General features: G+C 46.8%; 1 protein-coding gene across 1 annotated transcript in view; it reads left to right on the forward strand.

Annotated features, from left to right (window-relative positions):
* The first annotated feature begins 4,493 nt into the window (after window positions 1-4,493).
* Window positions 4,494-21,314, forward strand: part of PDPK1 (3-phosphoinositide dependent protein kinase 1) — a 41,512-nt gene continuing 24,691 nt past the window's right edge. The window contains exons 1-5 of the mRNA XM_029287257.1: window positions 4,494-4,498; window positions 8,134-8,398; window positions 9,047-9,089; window positions 9,247-9,384; window positions 10,197-10,341. Of these exons, the coding sequence (XP_029143090.1) occupies window positions 4,494-4,498; window positions 8,134-8,398; window positions 9,047-9,089; window positions 9,247-9,384; window positions 10,197-10,341 (596 nt within the window). The remainder of the gene's footprint in view (window positions 4,499-8,133; window positions 8,399-9,046; window positions 9,090-9,246; window positions 9,385-10,196; window positions 10,342-21,314) is intronic.

Raw genomic sequence — 21,314 nt, forward strand, 5'->3', positions numbered from 1 at the left:
CTTTCTCTCTGCACTGAGAGCCAGGGAGCAACTGCAAGAATTGGGTGGATCCGGGCTGGATGGTGGAGGCAGCTGCCAGCATGAGTCCAGGTAAGCCTCTGGAGCGATTTTTGCAGCGCTCCAGCGGCCCGATCCGGGCTCGGAGGCCTGGAAAAGGCCTCTGCCGCCTGGATTGGCCGTGGGGGGGGTGCGAAATCTCCCACCCACCGCATGGATCGCCCTGCCGCCTCCGCCTTTCCCCCCAAACAGCCATGTGGATCGCGCTGCTACCACCGTTCTCCCTGCCACGTGGATCGTGTGCCACTGGCCCCCACCCGCCGTGCGAATAGCGCTGCTGCTGCCATTCCCCCACCTGCTGCGCAAATCACGCTGTTGCCGGTCCCCCCCACCCGCCGCATTTTCCGGGCCTCAGGCGCCCAGATTGGGCCACTGGCGCACTGTAAAATTGCCCCACAGCCATGCATGCAAGCTCCAGAGGCTTGAAAAATGCTTTTGCCGCCCAGATTGGCTGTGGGGGGGAGCAAATTGCTCTGCAGCCCTAGATCTAGGCAGCAGAAGCATTTTCCAGGCCTCTGGCATCCGGATCGGGCTGCTGGCGCGCCATAAAATCACCCACGGCCATGGATGCAAGCTCCAGAGGCTTCAAAAATGCTTCTGCCACCCAGATCAGCCGTGGGGGGCCTGTATCTAGGGTTGCAGAGCGATTTTGCGCCTCCCCCACAGCCGATCCGGGCGGCAGAAGCATTTTCCAGGCCTCTGGAGACCAGATCGGGCCGCTGGGCCGCCCCAAAATCGCCCCATGGCCATGGATGCGAGTCCAGAGGCTTGGAAAACGCTTCTGCCGCCCGGATTGGCATGAGTTGAAATTACAAGGTAGTGTAAGGACCCACTTCAATCCTACATCTTAACAAAGCAGAACTCTTGGAAACAATTTCTTCCAACAGGAACTTTTATTAAGAGTAGTTGATAGCAGGCATAATAGACAGGATCTGAGGGATTCTTTACAGATCGATACTTTAAAGTGTCCCTAAGCAAACCCCACCCCACAGTTCATCCGGATGGTTCAGACCGGCCAATCCCCAGGTGTTAAGTCCATCGTGGGAAAGGAGATAACATCGGTCCGGCTCCAGTTATAGCACGATGTTCCACAGCTCCTCACACCTTCTTTTGAGACCGGAGAAATAAACCAGGTTCCGGATGTTTGTATTTCTCCCCCCCCTTTTCCTAGCTTCCAGGTTAGGGAGAAGAAAGTTCAGAGAGATGCATAGTTCAGGAGGCAATTTGTTACATTGTAATGGGCAGCAGACACAGAGGCAATAAACAAAAGGTTACATTGTAGTGAATAGAGGAAGTGAAAGCAATAACCCCGCAGGCATAACCCCCTTTCCCCTTGGGAGTATGGCAGAACCCAGGGGAAGGTGAGATTTGGTTTTAGATCAGAGGAGATAGATAGAAATGAAATATAAATGGGTTCTGACATCGGTAGTTTTAAAGATAAAGTACAGGTACTCCTCACTCCCCTTCAATATCATCTCTTCCCCCTCCAATATCTCTTCCCCCACCCCCTTCAATAGCATCTCTTCCCCCACCCCCTTCAATATAATCTTTTCCCACCCCCTTCAATATCATCTCTTGTTCCATCACTGGAGACGTTTAAGTAGAGATTGGATATTCCATTGTCTGGAATGGTATACGTCCCCTGCTTGAGCAGGGGCTTGGACTAAAGACCTCAAAGGTCTCTTCCAACACTCTTTGAGAGAAGCGTTGCCAACCTCTCTCCCTCCCCTCGTCCCTTCCTGGGCTCAGAGAGAGGGAGGGAAGGAAGAAAGGAGGGGAGGGAAACAGGAAGAAAGAAAGGGAAGGAAAGGAAGGAGATGGGAATGAAAAGGAGGGAAGGGAAGGGAAGGAAGGAAGGAAGGAAGGAAGGAGATTGGAATAAAAGGGAGGGAGGTCTGAGGGAAGTCCTGCCTTAGCACTTGGCCACCAGCAGCCCTGTTGCCCTTTCGCCATCCCTTGGTGGTCTCCCATCCTATTGCTGAGGATGCTTTGGTTACAAAGCCAGGTCTCCTCGCATGGAGAGAGAGTAGGCCTTCCTCTGACCTACGCATTTTGCCCTCCTGCACCCACCATGACCAACCTGGCCAAGGAGAGCGAGCACAGAAGAAGTAGCCTTGAGGAGGAGGTAAACACAGCTGAGCACCTCGGGGAAGTGCGGCTAGAGAAGGCAGGGCTGTGGGGTCCTGGTGCCGTGGGAGCTCAAGGGCCGGGCTGGGCACTTGACCTTTGCTGCCCAGGGCTCCAGGCAATTGTGCCACCTTCCAGGGGCCCCCTGCATGGTCTGAGGCTCAGTGAGGCTCCTCCAGTGAACCATGCCCCGGCGCTCGCCCTGGTCCCACCCCCCCTCTGCCGGAGATCCTCAGATCCACCCCAGTCCTGCCCAGGCCCGCACAAGTGCCCCTGACGCGAGTGATGTTGAGCTAGCCACACCCATCCAATAGGCCACACCTACCCAGTGGGCCACGCCCACCCGGCACCCAACAATAAATAAGTAGGGTTTGGATTGTGGTTTGGGCACTCGGTCTCTAAAAGGTTCGCCATCACTGGCCTAGATTCTTTGTCCTTGGAGACTTCAGTTTTCTTCCCTGAAGGAGAAATTAGAAGTAGCTCATTTAGCATGAACTAAAGTTCAAGTCTGTACTTTGAGGTAAGAGGGGTGACGTGTCATTCCTTATCTGCACTTACCTCCTACAAAGATGGCAAGCTGGCGATATTATTTAGGATAATCCATACATACTCTTTTTGGGAATAATGCTGGATCCTTTTCATAAATGTGTAATCATCTGGAGCAGGGGTGTCAGACTGCCGGCCTGTGGGCTGGATGCGTCATGGCGAAACTGCCCACCCCATTGCCGGCAATGGAAAAAAAGTCGTGATACGTTGCGACACATCACGTGATGATGTGAGTTTGACACACCTGATCTGGAGGATAAAATCATGTTCATATGGAGTTGGATGTTGGCTGAACAAGGTTAATCAGGATTATAGGGGCACCGTCATATTTAGGAATAGTTTGAGTCTGTTGACCCTAATAAAGTTAATAGAGAATTCTGTGATATTAGCTTAACCTCCTGTGAATTGAATTCCTGCCTGACCTTGGTGAAAGCTATTGAGGTGACAGGCTGGATTCAAGCAATGGTTAACGCGTTGTTGAGAAAGAGTATAATGCTACCTGCCCTGAAGGTGGTAGTGGGGATATGCCTCCTTAAGAAGCCATCACTTGACTTAATTGTTTTAGACAACTATCAGCTTGTCACTAGCCTTTTTAAAGAAGGTTGTTGAATAGGTGGTGAGGTTTGCAGCAGGAGAGAGCTGTGGATGAAACAGTTTCCACTGTTTCATCCACAGCTCCTTTCCACTGAAACAGCCCCTTTCCACTGATTCAAAGATCAGGATTGGGCAAAAATTACAGTGGTTGCTCTTATGGATGACCTGTGCTGAGACTGAATTAGGGGAGTACAACTGCCTAGTCTTGCCGATCTCTCAGCAGCCCTTGTTGCTGTCAACCATAAAATCCTTCTGAGCCAACTGGGAGGGTTCAGGCCTGAGGGTCCTGTGTTGTAATTGTTTTTCTTTTTGTGGTTGGGAAGATCAAGTCTCCAGGTGCTCTGATGTGGGGTGCTGCAGAGCCTGGCCCTTTAATACTGAATTTCTATATGAAAGTGAAGAGGAACTAAAGAGCCTCTTGATGCGGGTGAAGAAGGAGAGTGCAAAAGTTGGCTTGAAACTCAGCATTAAGAAAACCAAGATCATGGCATCTGGCCCTCTCAATTCCTGGCAAATAGATGGGGAAGAAATGGAGGTAGTGACAGATTTTATTTTCCTGGGCTCCAAGATCACCGCAGATGGGGACTGCAGCCAAAAAATTAAAAGACGCTTGCTCCTGGGGAGGAAAGCTATGGCAAATCTAGACAGCATACTAAAAAGCAGAGACATCACCCTGCCAACAAAAGTGTGTATAGTCAAGGCCATGGTTTTCCCAGTTGCAATGTATGGCTGTGAAAGTTGGACCATAAGAAAGGCTGAGCGCCAAAGAATTGAGGCCTTTGAACTCTGGTGCTGGAGAAGACTCCTGCGAGTCCCTTGGACTGCAAGGCGTTCAAACTGGTCAGTTCTAGAAGAGATCAACCCTGACTGTTCTTTAGAACGCCAGATCCTGAAGTTGAAACTCAAATACTTTGGCCACCTAATGAGAAGGAAGGACTCATTGGAGAAGAGCCTGATGCTGGGAAAGATGGAGGGCAATAGAAGAAGGGGATGACAGAGAATGAGGTGGCTGGATGGAGTCGCTGAAGCAGGAGGCGTGAACTTAAATGGACTCCAGAAGATGACAGAGGACAGGAAGGCCTGGAGGAACGTTGTCCATGGGGTCGCGATGGGTCGGACACGATTTGGCAACTAACAACAACAAATATGAAGCTTCTCAGGGAGGTAACATGCAGTAAGATAATGTCAGTATTTTGATAATTCTCAGTTAATACATTTTCACCTTGGCCTGATCAGGAAATGTGGGCAAAATTGTGTCCAAAAGTGTCTGGGGATTGATTTAGTTTGCATGGGGAGAAATACACAGATTGAATGTTAATAAGAGTTATTGACTGATTCTGGAGGAAGGTGGGTAAAGGCCTTGAGAACCTTGACACAATGCCATCTTCAGTGTCAGTAGTGGCCTTCCTGGAGTGGGAATTTTTCTTGACATTCATTCATGCGATCGTCACTGCCTGTTTAGACCAGGGCTTTTCAACCGGTGGTACGCGTACCACTGGTGGTATGCGACAACCTGGCTGGTGGTACGCGGTGTCGCCTTCCTCCCCCCCCGGCATCGCTTTCCTCCCCCCCCCGCTCTGCTCCTTCCCAGCTCACTTGTTTGTGGAAAACATGCTGCTTGGCGGCAGCCTGCACAAACCCTACCGAACGTGCCCTGCAGAGGGTGCGCGAAGAGCGCAGGTGCAGAGCAAGGCCCCGCCCTCCCCAGGGACTCATTGTGCATCAACCGGATTGAGTTCTTCTCGTGCACACAGGTCAGCGGGATCCGTATCGCCCTTCCCCTCCTTCTTCTTACTTCAGATGGATGCGTATCTGTCATACCTATATTATATGTGGCTCCGAATCAGGTAGTTTTTTTTCTAATAAGTTCCTAAGATCCAGTCTGAGCCAGTCTAGAGGAAAGTATTTTGGATCATACACAAATATACATATTCACCTTGATTTTATTCAGTACACAAGAACTTTTTCTTGTAACTTCTAGAGAAATGTATTTGAGAAACCTCCACTCTAACTTAGCAAAGTCTCAACTAAATTGCAGAAAGCAAGAAAAGAATGGTAACTTAATTGTCAGAGCACTTCACAAAATCCCTGGGAACATTTCTAGTTGATTATCAAGAGGTGATGGAGAAAACCCTCTCACGCGTGACCTTTTCTAATTTCTGGAACCCATTATGGTAATGGGCAATAGTTATCTAAAAGATTAAATGAGCCTACTTACTGGACGTTGCTTCTCTTCTTAAAATCAGATGGATGCGTATCTGTCATACCTATATTATATGTGGCTCCGAATCAGGTAGTTTTTTTTCTAATAAGTTCCTAAGATCCAGTCTGAGCCAGTCTAGAAGAAAGTATTCTAGAAACGAAGTGGCTGCTTTCATTGAGAGCAGACTAAACCAGATTTTGCCAAGCAAAAATGGAAAGTGAGGCTTTGATGAACTTGTCTGAGTGTGGAAAGCTACCTGTGGCAAAACAGAGTCATTTGGGTGGTAGAACCCTCAGGGGTCTGGGCAGACGGAAAGTCCCGTCCCTGGTCATGCTACTTGGGGCTATTATAAATACCGCATCGGCATGTTGCATTCTGGCAATGGCAGATTTCTAATTGGAGTGTTTGAGGAGCTGTTCTTGCCCCCCTTTATCTTTGGTTAATCGCTCTCCTGTATTGGATTCCTAGAGGTCTTTCTCCTGCTTTGGGCTTCAGAGTCTGTGCATGCAGCCACGTGCGCTGGGCTCATTTTTTACCTCTTGGTCTTTGCAGACATCTCTGTGAGCCTTCTGGCTCGCACACTTTGTGAAGCCGCAGGAGGAGGCCGAATGACCCGGCCTGCCCTGATGGGCTGAACCAAGCTATTTCAAATGTGATTCCACTGCAGGGGGACAGGAAGAAAGCAGTTGTGAATGGAGGCGGCGATTGCCCTTCTCCTGAAAAATCCAAGACCCGTCAAATTCTGAAGTCTTTCCTGTGGGCTGAGGTCAATGTTATGTTTTAGCTGCGGCTTCCTGCTTGTCTGCTTGAAGTGCTGCAGATTCTGGGAGATAATGAGGGTTGTGGGCTGATTTTATGGTTTCCAGGCTCTCTGGATTTGTTTTGACAGGAAAAGGCATCTTTTTGCTGAAATTTAGTAAATCATTCTGAGGGGTTAAGTAAAAGCCCAGAAAAGAAGATCAGAAAAATATATGGCAAGTCCACAGTAGAATTAAGGGTATTTTTTAAAAATATTAAAAAATAAGGCATTATTGCTTACATATCTATATACAGTCGTACTTTGGTACTCGGCTGCTTTGAAACTCATCAAATTTGATACACAATGCATTTTGATGCAAAAATTTTGTGCCGGTATTCGTCCTTTGGTACTTAGCGCACAAGCTAGAACTTGTAGGTGTTGGCTGTCTTGTGACTCACTATATTATTTCTTATGGGAAAAAATTGTTTGGTACTCATCACAACTCCAGGAACCAATTAGCGATGAGTATCGAGTTACCTCTCTATATATAAATATACATGTATGTACATACGTACAATATTAAGTGGAGAGTAATGTCTTTCAGGCTTAGTACAACACTTAATACTAGTTGAGTACTACTAGTACTTAGTACTAGTCAAATACTACTTGATAGGTAACTCTGCCAGGATCCAAATAAGAACAAAACCCAGGAGAGAACGAAGATTTAATTTGTTCCACTTGCTGCTCATTGGCAGCTGAAAGAAGGTGCTGATCACTGCCGGTCCTGCTCACAAATCTTTCAAGCTGACAGGAAGCAATTTTGGCTTTTTTCTGGTCTACCAAGCTGGGAGACTTGCGGACTGATCTTTTGGAAGTGAGCAGCAGCCATTTTTGGCAAACTGCGCTGGACATTTCCTGAGAGAATTCCTGAGTGATTATTCTTTGAGGGGAATCTTTTGGGGCTTCTTGTCCCAGCAGCCTTTCAAACGCTGCTCCATGAGGGCATCCGTCTGGTTCTCTTTAAAAATATTAAAAATAACCGAACTCTTAGAGATTTCAGAGGGTTGAGAGGAAAGTCTGGGACTAGAAATAATTCATTATGCTAAATCTTGAAATTCTTACGGAAGCAAGAGAAATATGAAAGTATTTGGAAGGAAGTGAATTGTAGAACAAAACTGTTAAAAGTACTGTAGTGCTTAAAGTTATTAAAAATAATACTTTGCACTTAATACTGTTCCCTAGAGCTTTTATCTCCAAGATTAGTGGGTCATGAGAGGAGCTAGCAAATGCCCTGATCTGTAGATCACCTCAGGTTTACACGCACACACACACACACACACACAAACACACAAACACACATAGACACACTTTGCTACTGCTGCTGCTACTTGAGTTTGCAATTCAATGTCTTGGAAGCCTCTTGGAGTCAGCCAAACTGCCCAGCACCCTAAGCTGTTGAATCTTTTAGCCGATCATTCCTTTTAGCAGGAAATTTAGACGTTCAGTATAGGCAGGGTTGGGACTCAAATATGACTGCTGAAAAGTGAAGCACTGATTTTCTGGTCTGGTGCAACACAAACTGTCTGGTCAACACAGAGGACCGAGCCTGCTCAGCAGAGTTTCAGTTGGCAGAGAATAAAAGAAAGGGATGAAGAAGAAGCGGGAGAACACCGGGTGCCTTGCTTGAACCCTAAGCAAGCGAAGGACCTTTTAGGGCCCAAAACTAGGCAGGCTGCTATGAGGTCACCTCCGACTTGGGTTGTGGACATTTAGGCCAAGTGAGCTTGGGTGACACGACAGCCAGTGCCTGCAAGGTTTCTTACAGCGCTTTGTGATTTGGCAGTTTTTGTCTTGTGACCGTTGATAGATTGAGAGCCACAACATTGAGTGTACTTTCTACTTTGCAGTATGATGCTGTTCCTATCCAGTCCAGTGTGGCTTTATGTTCCTGTTCATCTCCATCAATGGTGAGGAACCAGGTGGATTCCAGCCTTCAACCTGTTGCTGCTGCCTGTGGCAGCAGACAGGAATTGAATATGGAGAGCACCTTGCAACAACCTCCACAGCCTCGAAAGAAACGCCCAGAGGACTTTAAGTTTGGGAAGATTCTTGGGGAAGGATCTTTTTCCACAGTGAGTATCTGTGGCAGCTGCTTGTGTTTGTACCCGGAATGCTAATGCAGAGTCATTGACTTTTATCTGCAGGAGACCAGATCAGGTGTGCTGCAGTCGCTGCTTTTCTCCTGGCCTTTGCTCTTGGTGACAGGTCTGCCTAGGCCATTGAATGCCTGATCTTCAGAACGTGTCCCTTAGACAGACTTTGCTTTTCTCCCTTGCTTCCCATTCCTATTTTTCCTCCCCAAAGTGTTGCATTTTCTTCAGATGCCTGATTTCTATGGATCCCTATAAGATTTTGGATCTTGTCTGCTCTGCGCATGCAAAACACTCTGAGAAACACCTTGTAAATAAGACCTGCTGAACAGTCTGGGTAGGACTCACAATGGAGAGCAACTGGCTGAATTAACCTGATATTTTTCTATCCTCATTTTGTAAGCATGGTGTGTTAGATTTGCACTCCTGGTGCCCTCTAGATACTAAACCTTGCCAAGCAAACTTCAGCAAGGCCTTCGTGTGCTTAACCCCTTTGTCGGCCCTGATTACGACAGCCTCCAGATAAAGAGCACCTGGCTGCATAAGAACGTAGAGAATACTCCAGTTTTGCATCCACGTGCTTGTCACATGCTCCAAATGTAACCAGGTTTCTCTTTCCCTTAAAAACAGGTTGTCCTGGCCAGAGAATTGACTTCCTCCCGAGAATATGCCAGTGAGTATCACTTGCTTCTTTGGTTGTAGTTTGTTCATGACCCTCTAAATCACATCTGATATTGCTACAAGGTGTGACAATTGCAATTGGTCAAAGCAGAGTGTGGGATTCATTGATCGAGGTCCAAATGTCTAGTAACTTGTATGTTGTTTAAAAGTTAAAATTCTAGAGAAGCGTCATATCATCAAAGAGAATAAGGTCCCCTACGTGACCAGGGAGAGAGATGTGATGTCCCGCCTGGATCACCCTTTCTTTGTGAAGCTCTACTTCACATTTCAAGATGAAGAAAAGCTCTGTATCCTTTCCTGTGTTGGAATGGCAGTATTGTGGGCAAAAATGGAAGGATGTCTTTTGCGACGGTGGTTGAAATGAAACTGGAATTCCAACTGTGTGTGCTGAATGCTGAATCTCATGAGCTTCTCGATGGCTTTAAGGCCAGAAGGGGCATCCTAAGATTTCAGAGCCACCTCCAACTGAGTTGCAGAAAACGAAGGGCATCATTTCTGTCATGGGAAATAGTAAAAAACTAAAATATATGCTCCACAGGCAGTTCAACTTATGACCGTGCAACCATGGTTCAAAGTTACAAAAAGCCTTGGAAAGAGTGACTTACACACTGTCAAACCAACTCACTTGGGGGATTGCCATGCAACCGCCAGGCAAACAGCTCATATTTACAACTGGTCACCTGATTGCTATTTGTGACCGTTTTGGCTGATTTCCATAAAAAATGCCTATTGGGGAAGCTGGGTTTGCTTGGTGACCACATGATTTTCTTAATGATTGCATTATTTGCATAACAACCATGTAAAAGTTGTCCTACAATTTGGATCTGACTTGATTTATGACCGCAATGGAAATTCCAGTCCCAATTATGGTCCTAAAACGAGTAGTAGCTCTAATTAATAGCTAGTTTAGTAACCCCCCTCCGCCCTGCCAAGTCCAGGAAAGAGCCTGAAAGACCAGTAAATCTCCTTCCCCTCCACCAGTTGGGCCTCCTTGGCTGTCGTCTTTCCAGTCTCCCGGCTTTCTCTTTAGCACCGTTTCCAATATATGCCTGTGTTGTCTGGATCACCCAGTAGAAATAATTCTTAACTTGCTGTTCAGATTTTGGTCTCAGTTACGCTAAAAATGGAGAGCTTCTAAAGTACATCCGAAAGATTGGTTCGTTTGATGAGACATGTACAAGGTTTTATACTGCTGAAATTGTGGCTGCATTAGAGTACTTGCATGGAAAGGGAATTATCCATAGGTAATGTATTTTGAATGTATGCACCTCCTGATTCATTTAGCTGTCCTTGGTTATCTCTCTATCGTGTGACTGTATAAGCAGAAGGCCTTTGGGAACCATTTTCCCAGCAGCTGCTGGTTGAGACTTTGGACTTTCTCTTCCGGTTCAATGTGACATTTGCCAACAGGAACATCTATGCTTTTGAAGCTGAGTGGGGCAAAAATATTGGAGGTATCTCTGCACTGCCTTTGCTTTTTTGAAGATTGATCTCTTTAACCTTTTCTGCTCGCCTACTACAAAAAAGGAAAGGGTTTGTCTGACTTTTTTTTGTCCCATGCTTAGAGTGCTTGTGTGGCTGCAGTCAGAGTGGTGGTTGCAGGATGCTGGGTTTATCCCTGCACCCTTGGTCCTCTGGGGAGCTCCGTCCTGAGTTACAGAGCTTGATCAGGCATTGCAAATGATAACGGCAAACAAGGATACACAGCTCATTGGCTACATTCACAGTTCAGGTTTTTTGTCTTAACTTCTCCCTCCCTCCCTCCCTCCCTCCCTCCTGCCATCTCCTAATAACTCTTCCCTGCTCCCCAAATTCTCTGATGGATGAGTTGATCTATGAAATAAATGAAACAATAAAAAAAACTGAGGTTAATTCAAATTTCACGTATTTCTGTAAGACACGTGAACTTCATGAAGCTATGATTCAACGCTACTCCTAGATGGATTACTGCAACTTTCTTGACATGGGGCTGCCCTTGAAAACCATCCAGAAATTAGCACTAGCCCTGATGATGCTAGTTTGGGTAATTTAACATCTGCAAGAAAACAACCAAGCTCATAGAGCACCAAGGATCCCCCCCAATCCAGAAATTACAACTGGTCCAGAATGGGGTGGGATGTGCTGTTCTGGGTACTCCACAGATGGCCCTTATTTATTTATTAATTAAAATATTTAATTAATTTGTTTGCCACCCATCTTGCCACAACACTGCTCCACGAACTGCCCTGGTTTCCTTTTTTTTTTTTCTGGGTGCAGCTCAAGGTGCTGGTTGCTTGCAGGGCTGCCTCTCCCTGAGGGACCTGCCTGTCCCATCAGCTCAGGTGCTTCCCGTCACCTGCTGGCCTCTGGTGGGAAGTGGGAAGCATCCCTCCTTCACCTTAATTATTCCTGCCCTACAAAATCCTTCAGAGGAAGAGGAAGGCTTCGAGGAGTTACCCCTTTTCACAAGTCTTGGGTGAGGCTTTCTGTGGATGTTTAAAACATTTGATTTTTTTTCCAGGATTTCTTCTGAGCCTGGAAATAAGTAAAGCTTCTGCTAAATCTAAAGTTCATGATAATTGATAATTATATACAGTCCTTGTCACATGGATAGATTTTCTGCAGGGTGGTCTCTGCCCAGCCTGCTCTTTCAGATTTTATTTATTTAAAACATTTATAGAACTGCCCATCTTTTGGTAACTCTGGGCAGCTCCCAATAAAAGATCTACTAATGGATTGGACTATTGCAATGCACTCTACATGAGGCCACCCTTGAAAAATACCCGGAAGCTTCAGCTTGTGCAGAATGCAGTCATGCAAGCCATACTAGGTGCCCAAAGAAAGGCAGATATAATACCTCTGCTCCATGAACTGCCCTGGGTGCCAATTTGCTTCCGGGTCCCTTCGCCCCATCATATCCACGCTTCCCACTTGTTCAGGCAGGGAAGGCCTGCTACAGACTCCGTCAGTCAAGGAATTTTCCTGTTGGGGTCTAGGTAGAGGGCCTTCTCTGCCGCTGCCCCCGCGTTGTGGAGCATCTTGCCTCCAGAGGTAAGGAAAGCCTTGGCTTTCCGCAAAGGGGTCAAAACTGGGTTGTGTAGTCTTGCGTGGGGGAACATAGAGGCCCACACAACTTTGGGGCTGGCTGGTCCCATGAGAACCTCTCACACACACCTGTACTAAAAACCGCTAACCCCACTTCTTGGAATTCTTCACCTTCCGAATGTCAAGGTTCCAGCTGATGATCCCAATGAAGTAAGCAGACCTGAGAGATTCTGATCTCTAATGCACTAAAGAATAGAAAACCAGCTCTGGCAAATTGGCGCCAGAAAGATAATTAAAAGAGTGAAACCTTCCCTCCCCTCTCTGACATTTCAGATTGTCCAATTATTGTTCAGGCAGTTGTTATCCGAAGAAAGTCTCTGCTGGCCATAACATCTCTCCTGCGACCTTGCTTCCCATGTGGAGAGAAACCAGCTGTGCATTCTGTACGATCCCCTTCCCCCCATGTAACTGTTGGCAAGCTAGAAGCAGCATGGCTGTCCTAGCACAAGCAATGTTCGTAGCTTGGCACCGAAATTTTTATAATGTTGTTTATATAATTTTAAAACTTTTAATTCTAAATTATTCAGATTTTAGTGTTTAATTTTATTGATAATATTGTACACTGCCCAGAGCTCCTCTCCACAGGAGATGGACAGTTAAGAAATATAATTGATTGATAAATACATACATAAATAAATAATGGTGCATCTACCACCATAGTAGTTGAGTCTATCCATCCTTCTTTTTCCTTCTTTTCCTTAACATGAGAGCTTTCTCCAAAGAGCTGGGTCTTCACATAATGTGTCAAAGTAGGATAATGTGAGCATGCCCATTTATCCCTCAAGTGAGAACGCTCTTTTTTATTCAGCCTCTTCAAAATCCAACAAGATACCAACTTTGTAGTATCCCAGAAAAACTATTGCTTGGACAATTCTGATCTTTGAAGATACTGTCATATCCTAGCCCTGAAGATGTTTTCCAATGCTTCCATAGCTTTTTCTAAAGACTCTCCATGTAGGGATTTAATCTGCATTGGACTATCTAAAATATTATTTTGCTAGCATGTCAAATTAAGGCTGGTATACAGTAATTTGCATGTTCTGTCACATCTCCTTTGATACGTAGATTGACCTCTTTCAGTTGGTTTGCTGCTGTGCCTAGTTAGAACCTTTACCAATTCTTCTGTTGCTCACCCTATTTCTGTAGATATTCCACCAATTTCTATACTCTTCCAATTTGGTAATGAGTAGCATGCCACTCTTACTTCATCTTTTAATTAAGGTTCTTGTAAGTAAGGAATAATAATAGTAGTAGCAGTAGTAGTAGCAGCAGCAGCAGCAGCAGTAGCAGCAGCTGGGAAATCAGATAATAACAAGACCTGGCAATGGCTAAGAGCAGGAAAATTGAAGAAAGAGACCAAGGGACTAATTCTGGCTGCACAAGACCAAGCCTTAAGGACAAATGCATATAAAGTCAAAATTGAGAAGCAACAGACAGTAAGTGCCGCCTATGCAAAGAAGCTGAAGGAACAGTGGACCACCTGATAAGCTGCTGCAAGAAGATCGCACAGACTGACTACAAGCAGCGGCATGACAAAGTAGCAACAATGGTGCATTGGACGATCTGCAAGAAATATCATTTGCCTGTAAGCAAGAACTGGTGGGATCATAAAATAGAGAAAGTCATAGAAAATGATAAAATTAAACTGCTCTGGGACTTCAGAATTCAAACAGACAAATACCTGCAACATAACACCCTGGACTTAACAATTGTCGATAAGAAAGATAAAAAAATCTGGATAGTGGACGTGGCAGTGCCTGGAGACAGCAGAATAGACGAGAAAGAACTGGAGAAGATAACAAAATACAAAGACCTACAAATAGAAATAGAAAGACTGTGGCAAAAGCAAGCAGGGGTAGTACCAATAGTAATAGGCGCCTTGGGTGCAATCCCAAAACAACTGGAGCACCACTTGAACACCATTGGCATTGACAAATTCGCCATTAGTCAATTGCAAAAGGCGGCCTTACTAGGAACCGCTTCCATCCTGCGACGATATCTGTAATACCATGAAACATCCACATCTGCCTATCCCAGGTCCTTGGTAAGGACTTGATAGGTAGACAAAATACCAAATCCAGTCTGAACATCTGGCTGACTGTGCGATGATCCATAATAATAAGAATAATAATTTGGATTTGGAAAATGTGCTGTACTATCCATGCAACAAGAAAAAATGGCAAAAATAGAAGGAATAGAACTGGGAAATGGAAGTATCGTGAGAGCACTAGCAAAGGATGACAGATACAAATACCTAGGCATATTGGAAGCAGATAACATCTTGAATGGAAAAGTCAAAAAGGCAACGCAAAAGGAATACATCAGGAGAGTCTGCAAAATATTAAAATCAAAGCTGAATGCTGGAAACATAATTAAAGCCATTAATACATGGGCAGTCCCAGTGATAACGCTACCCAGCTGGAATTATCAACTGGACTTTAGCTGAACTGGAAAACCTAGACTGGAAAACGCGTAAACTTTTGAATATGCACCACGCTCTACATCCACAAAGTGACATCGACAGGTTGTACCTGCTAAGAAAAATAGGGGGCAGAGGACTATTGCAAGTCCACTAAACTGTAGAAGAAGAAAAACAAAGTTTGAATGACTATGTGAATCAAAGTACAGAAAAACTGCTGCAGGCTGTGAAAACAGAGCACTATAAAAATAACAGAAACAAAGGCAGAATATAAGGAAAAACGGCTGGATGACAGATTAAATAGATAGAAAACCAAAGCTCTACATGGACAGCATTTGAAAAACATTGAAGGAAAATATGATAACAACTTGACATGGGCATGACTTAAGATGGGAACCATCAAGAAAGAAACGGAAGGCTTAATACTGGCTGCTCAAGAACAAGCACTACAAACTAATGCCATGAAAGCGAAGATACAAAAATCCACTGACAATCCAAATTGCCGACTTTGCAGTGACAAAGTTGAAACTGTTTCACATCTAATCTGTGAGTGTAGCAAAATAGACATGACCAAGGTGCTAAATTAATCCACAGGGCATTGTGTAAAAAATACGACTTGCCTGTGTCCGAAAAGTCGTGGGAACATAGGGTGGAAAAAGTTGTCGGAATAGGCTTTTTATGTGTTTGTTTTTTTAATGAAATGCACCATATTTGTATTATTTGTTCATATTTTATTTGAAATAAAAAATTTTAACAACAAAAAAAAAAGAATGAGAGGGTGAAAATCTTGTGGGACTTTCGAATACAGATAGATCGCCATTTGGAACACAACACGCCAGATATCACAGTTGTAGAGAACTGAAGCGTACAGCTGATTGATATCGCTGTACCAGGAGATGCCAGAGTCGAAGAAAAAGAACTGGAAAAAATTACGAAATATCGCGACCTGGCCATCGAAACTGCGCGATTATGGATGAAATGTGTAACGGTGATATTGTCAGAATCCAATAATATTTCATTTCTAGTTATCGACTATGGAAAACCCCATTTCTGCCCTCTCTGGATTCTGTCATACTACAAAGGGGAAGGGGGATGAGCAAAGGGGTTTTATGGCTCTCATATCCTTCATTAAAACTTCAAAGGGACTGAATGTGGATCTCACCAAGAGGACTGACCATAACAATATGGCCCATCAGCTTTCATCTACTACTCTCTGAAGTCTCCCTTCTGCCGGTCGAGAGGAAAAGGGGGTAGAAATGTGACGCCTGGAATTGTCGCTGGAAGGACGGTGGGGTGGGGGCTGGTTGGGAACACTTAAAACCTTGAGTGGTAGGGGTTAGCCCCTCAGATCCTGTCTAGAATGCCTGCAACCATCTTATCTTAATAAAGATGCCTGTTGGAAGAGATATTCCAAGACTTCTAACTGAAAGCCTGCCAGATGTCGGGATCTGAGAGGTCAGATTCCTCAGGAGAAGAGGTGGTGGAGGCACGTAACCACAAACCTCAGTGGTCAATGGGCGTTGGAAAGAAAGGCGAGTGGGAAAAGAAATCAAGAAAGGTGACCCTGAGACGGGGGGCCAACCAACCAGAATGGAAGCAGGAGATGGGGAAATCCCTGTATGCAAGTGAAGAGGAAGAGAGCTAGGCATCGTACTCGGGCTGGATCCTAGAGAAAGCTATCGACCTGATGAAGAGAACCCTCAGCTCCCTAGGAGAGGAGAATTCTGAGCCCTACGGCCACACCAGCTCTCAGAGCCGCAACTGGAGAGACACCGAGGGGGAAGTGGAACCTGCAGCCCCGGGGACGTCTGCTGATCCAGTAGTCCCCACTCCCCGCAGACCCGCAGATGGCAATCTGGATGGAAGACACTACCACCGACAACGAAGGCACCGATCCATTCAAAGACTCCCGCTGCTGGACGTGAGATTCAAGGGGGAGCCGACACGCTTGGGGTTTTTCCTAACCCAAGTCCTCAGATACATGGAGGAATACGGGTGGCACATCCCCAGCGACAAAGCCCGTATCCGGATTGTGCAATCTGCGCTGGACGGGCCGGCCGCAGATTGGGTGGTGAACTTCCACGACTCCAATGTCCCAGAGCTCAACGACTTCAACTGTTTCATGTCCCCTCTGAGAAGACGATTTGAGGAGCCCCTGGCTGATCGCAAAGCCTGCGAAAGGATAAAAACGATGAGGCAAGGCAAATGCCTGGTAGCTGAATATACGCAAGAATTCCGGGTCATTGCCAGCAAACTGAACTGGCCGGAAGACATCCTCCTTAGCCACTTCAAAGACGGGCTAAACTACGACCTATATGACGCTTGCCTGCCCCGAGGGGACCCACACCAACTTGATGAATGGTATGTCCGGGCAGAGGAAGCAGAGATTGACCTACTGAAGAGGCACCGCCGAGGAAAACAATGGAGCCACTCACTGCCTGAGTTGACAAGTGAACCAGTAAAACCATTGGCTACCATTGGCTACAGCTAAGAAGCAAATGGGGTGTTTCAAGTGCATGAGAGAGGGGCATCAGGCTGTAGAATGCCGCTCAAAAGCCCCCCAGCACAACCCAGACAGATCACCGGCCTGTCTCCAGCTAAGCCAAAAGAACCTGCCATGAGAGTGATGGAGGCTGTGGAACCCCCTACCTCTGTCCATCGTGGGGAAGGAACTCCAGCCTACACCGCAGGGCCAGTGGACACCTCAGATGACAGCTCAGAGGGCGAACCCCTGGTAAGTGGACCCATTGCACCCATCCTCAAGACAGTGACTATATTAATTCCCCCCATGCCCGAAGCTGTGAAGGTGAAAGCCTTAATAGACTCTGGCTGCACCCGCTGCCTTATTAGCCCGACGCTAGTGGGAAATCTGGGCATTCTGTTGAGGAGACTGGAACAACCAATCTCATTTGGCCAGTTAGATGGGTCCATAGCAGGGGGGGTGCCAGCTACCCTAACCACTTTACCAATACACCTCTCCCTGGGCAAACATGAGGAAGACATAATGTTTGTAGTGACCCCAGGCATGGAATGCCTGATGATCCTAGGGATGGAATGGTTAAAGAAATGGAACCCCTGGGATTCCTGAATTGGAGGATGGCAGAAATCACTTTCCCGAAAGGGGACCCTATGGACTTAAAATCCCAAGGGTGTCAACGCTGCAAATTCTGTATATTCTTGCTTTGACAATATGCAGAACTGTCTGGTATTTTTATAGTTAAACCAGGCAACAGGGGAAAAGGGAGGAGAATAAGGATAGCCCGGGAAAAAGAAACCGGAAGTAAATCACATCTTCCAAGTTGATTGGAAGATGTGAACCATGACCCCAAAAGGGGGGGGGGAAATGCTTAGAATGTATATGCGTAACGGAAGAGAAGCCAGACCTAAGCATTTCCACCATGCTGTACTGACGTCTCTGTAACCTTAATAAATGCTTTTAGGAAAAAATATGCCTGAAAGTCCTTTTAAGTGTTTCGTTAATCAGACATATGACATCATGCTTAGGTCCACCCTCATTTTAAAACGATCTGGGGTCCCGAACTCCATCCACTGCCTCTAAGCTAAGAGCTGCTGGTAAAGATTCGGGGAAGATCTGACTATGAAGGAAAAAAAATTGTCTGAGGCCAGCCTCCTGGATGCAACAGTTTCCCCGGGGGGGGGGGAAGCGACAGCCGGCAAGCCGGGGGAGAGAGGAATCTGGCAGATTTTCCAGCTGGGAGCGAGGCCAAAACTATCAGGAGAGCTGATTTGGCCGTCAGACTGGGATAAGCCGAGCGAAGGCTCTGGAGGAAGCCACACAACCTTGCCAGCAGAAATGGTGAGTCACAGTCCTGAAGACGGAGGGAATGGCAAATTGAGGCTTTTCCAGCAATGGGCAGGGGGGCACCCCCCGTTGACAATCAGCAGCAGCTGAGCTTATGACAACTAATAGAGGCCTTGCAGCAGCTTGAGGGGGTGCAAAAGCCAGAAGAGCTACAGCCGGTGAGCTTGCAGATTAGGGATGCCCAGCAACAACCCCCACTTGCTCAGCAGCCATTGAGGGGCCTACAGCAGCAGGGGGCATCACCAGCCCCCGCTGGTCAACCGCAGAGAATCCAGCAACCGTTGGATCAGCAGGCAGGATGGGGCCAACAGCAACTGGGGGCACCACATCAACAGCAGGGAGCCCAGCACCCATGGGACCAACACCTGGGGTGGGGCCAGCAGCAACAGCCCCAGTGGGGGCCGCAACAGTCTGTTTTTGCACCACCCTTCAATGCAACCTTCGATGGAGACCCAGAGAAGCTGATTTTTTTTCTCAACCAAGGGCGCTCTCACTTGAACCGCTGGGCCTACCACTATCCGGACCCAGGTGCCATGGTCGACGTATTTGCATCCAACCTAGAGGAAGAAGCAGCTGAATGGCTGAATAATTTATATAGTGAGCAAGCCTCCGAATTGGAAGATCCCCACCTTTTCCTCTTAGGTCTGAAAGAACGATTTGAGGACCCATCCATAGGCCTCAAAGCAGCAAGACAAATTCACAAAATAAAACAAGCCGGAAGGCCTGCCTTGGAGTACGTGCGAGAGTTCCGCAAGTTAGCAGGCCGAACCGAGGGGTGGTCCGAACAATCCCTGGTTCAATACTTTGTTGAGGGATTGGACGATCACCTCTCTCAGGCTTGCATCTACCGAGAAGTACCCTATCGGCTACAGGAGTGGTACCAGACAGCAGTGAAGCTAAACGTTAAGCTTTCTCGCTATAAGAAGCCTCCCCCACGCAAACCCGAGCAGCAACCAGAGCTACCCGGACAGCAATCACCCCCACGAAAGCCCTCAACTACAGCAATTGCTGAGAGACCCAGGCCACCTACACGCCCTTCCTTTAAGTGTTTCCGGTGTGGACAAAAAGGACATCGAGCGGCCACCTGTCCAATCCCCTACCCCCAACGGCAGAGAGACCAGAACCAGCAATGCGAAAGAAACCTGCTCAGCGACTAACGAGAGAAAAATCTAACCGGCTCACGCAGGAACCTGTTGCCCAGATTACACCCCACACACACAGGAGGACGCTGGGACTCCGATTGGACCCGCCCCTGCTCTACCCTCCTTTGACAGCGACGATGAAGGAGAGAACGACCCAATGGTGAGTCAACAAATCCTGCCTTTTTCACTGGCCGCCAAGCTTATAATCCCTAAGTCTGGGGCACAAATGGACTTAAATGTGCTAATTGATACTGGATGCACCCGCTGCATTATTAGTCAGCAGTTTGCAATGAGAATGGGCATGTGGGAGGGACTCTTGTCACACAATTAACTGAGCCCTTACGCCTAGAAATAGGTGCACACTGGGAATTTATTCGTTTCCTGGTGGCTCCAAAAATGACTGAGACAGTGATCCTAGGGTTAGCCTGGTTAGACAAATGGAAATCATTCATCTGGTGGGAGAAAGGAATGAGAACCATGAGACTACCTATAGGGCCTAGTCCCCCTCTTGAGTCAACGGATGTTGCAGGGCACCTTAGGCCACCCAATGAGCGAGCGCACATGGCCGCCTCATCGACTCCATGCGAACCAGTCATCCCCAATGAATACCGGGACCTGGCGGAGGTTTTTAGTGAAAAAGAATGTGATGCCCTACCCCCTCACAGACCCAATGACTGCTCCATCGAACTGGTGCCGGGAGCCAAACTCCCACGACCGAGAATGTATGCTATGTCCCTCCTCGAAATGGAGGAGATGCAGCGATACGTGAACAAAAACCTAGTAAGGGGGTTTATTGAACGGGAGCCCCTGTGCTATTCAAAGAAAAAAAAGATGGGTCACTTCGTCTCTGCGTGGACTATAAGGGTCTCAATGCTGTGAGTGTGGAAAACAAATACCCACTCCCCCTCCTAAAGGACTTATTAACCCATCTGGCTAAAGGGAGTGTCTTCACTAAACTGGACCTGAGAGAGGCATACTACCAGGTGAGAATAAAAGAGGGAGACGAGTGGAAAACTGCTTTCAACTGTCCAATGGGGAGCTATCAGTTCAAAGTCATGCCGTTTGGACTACAGGGGGCCCCAGCTGTATTCATGCAGTTGATTAATGAGGTCCTACATGATCACTTGTACAAAGGGGTTCTGGTGTATCTCGATGATATCCTGATATACAGCACGAATATGACTAATCACATAAAGCTGGTGAGGAAAGTGTTAAACTATTGAATGCCAAGCTTTATGCCAAATTGTCGAAATGTGAATTTCACCAAACCCAATTAGACTACCTTGGTTATAGAATTTCCAACGAGGGTATTGAAATGGATCCAGCCAAGGTGAAAGCCATAATCGAATGGCAGTCCCCAAAGACTCGCAAACAGCTCCAGAGTTTTCTGGGTTTTGCCAACTTTTATCGTCAATTTATCCCCTCTTTTGCAGAGATTGCCCTACCCCTTACCGAACTACTCAAAACAGGCAAAGGAGGAAGGAAGCCACGACCGGGCCAACCACTAGCATGGACAATGGGCTGTCAAACAGCTTTTGAAAATTTAAAGAGACTATTTGCTGCTGAACCGGTCCTAAAGCACCCCTGCCCAGGGGAACCCTTTGTGATCCAAGCCGATGCCAGCGATGTGGCAGTTGGAGCTGTGTTACTGCAAAAGAACAAAAATGGGATCCTGCAACCCTGCGCCTACACCTCTAAGAAATTTACTGAGAGCGAGCGGAGATGGGCAATCTGGGAGAAAGAGGCCTT

This window comes from Protobothrops mucrosquamatus, unplaced genomic scaffold (assembly GCF_001527695.2).
Source record: "Protobothrops mucrosquamatus isolate PMUCROS unplaced genomic scaffold, P.Mucros_1.0 scaffold_278, whole genome shotgun sequence".
Lineage (NCBI taxonomy): Eukaryota > Metazoa > Chordata > Lepidosauria > Squamata > Viperidae > Protobothrops > Protobothrops mucrosquamatus.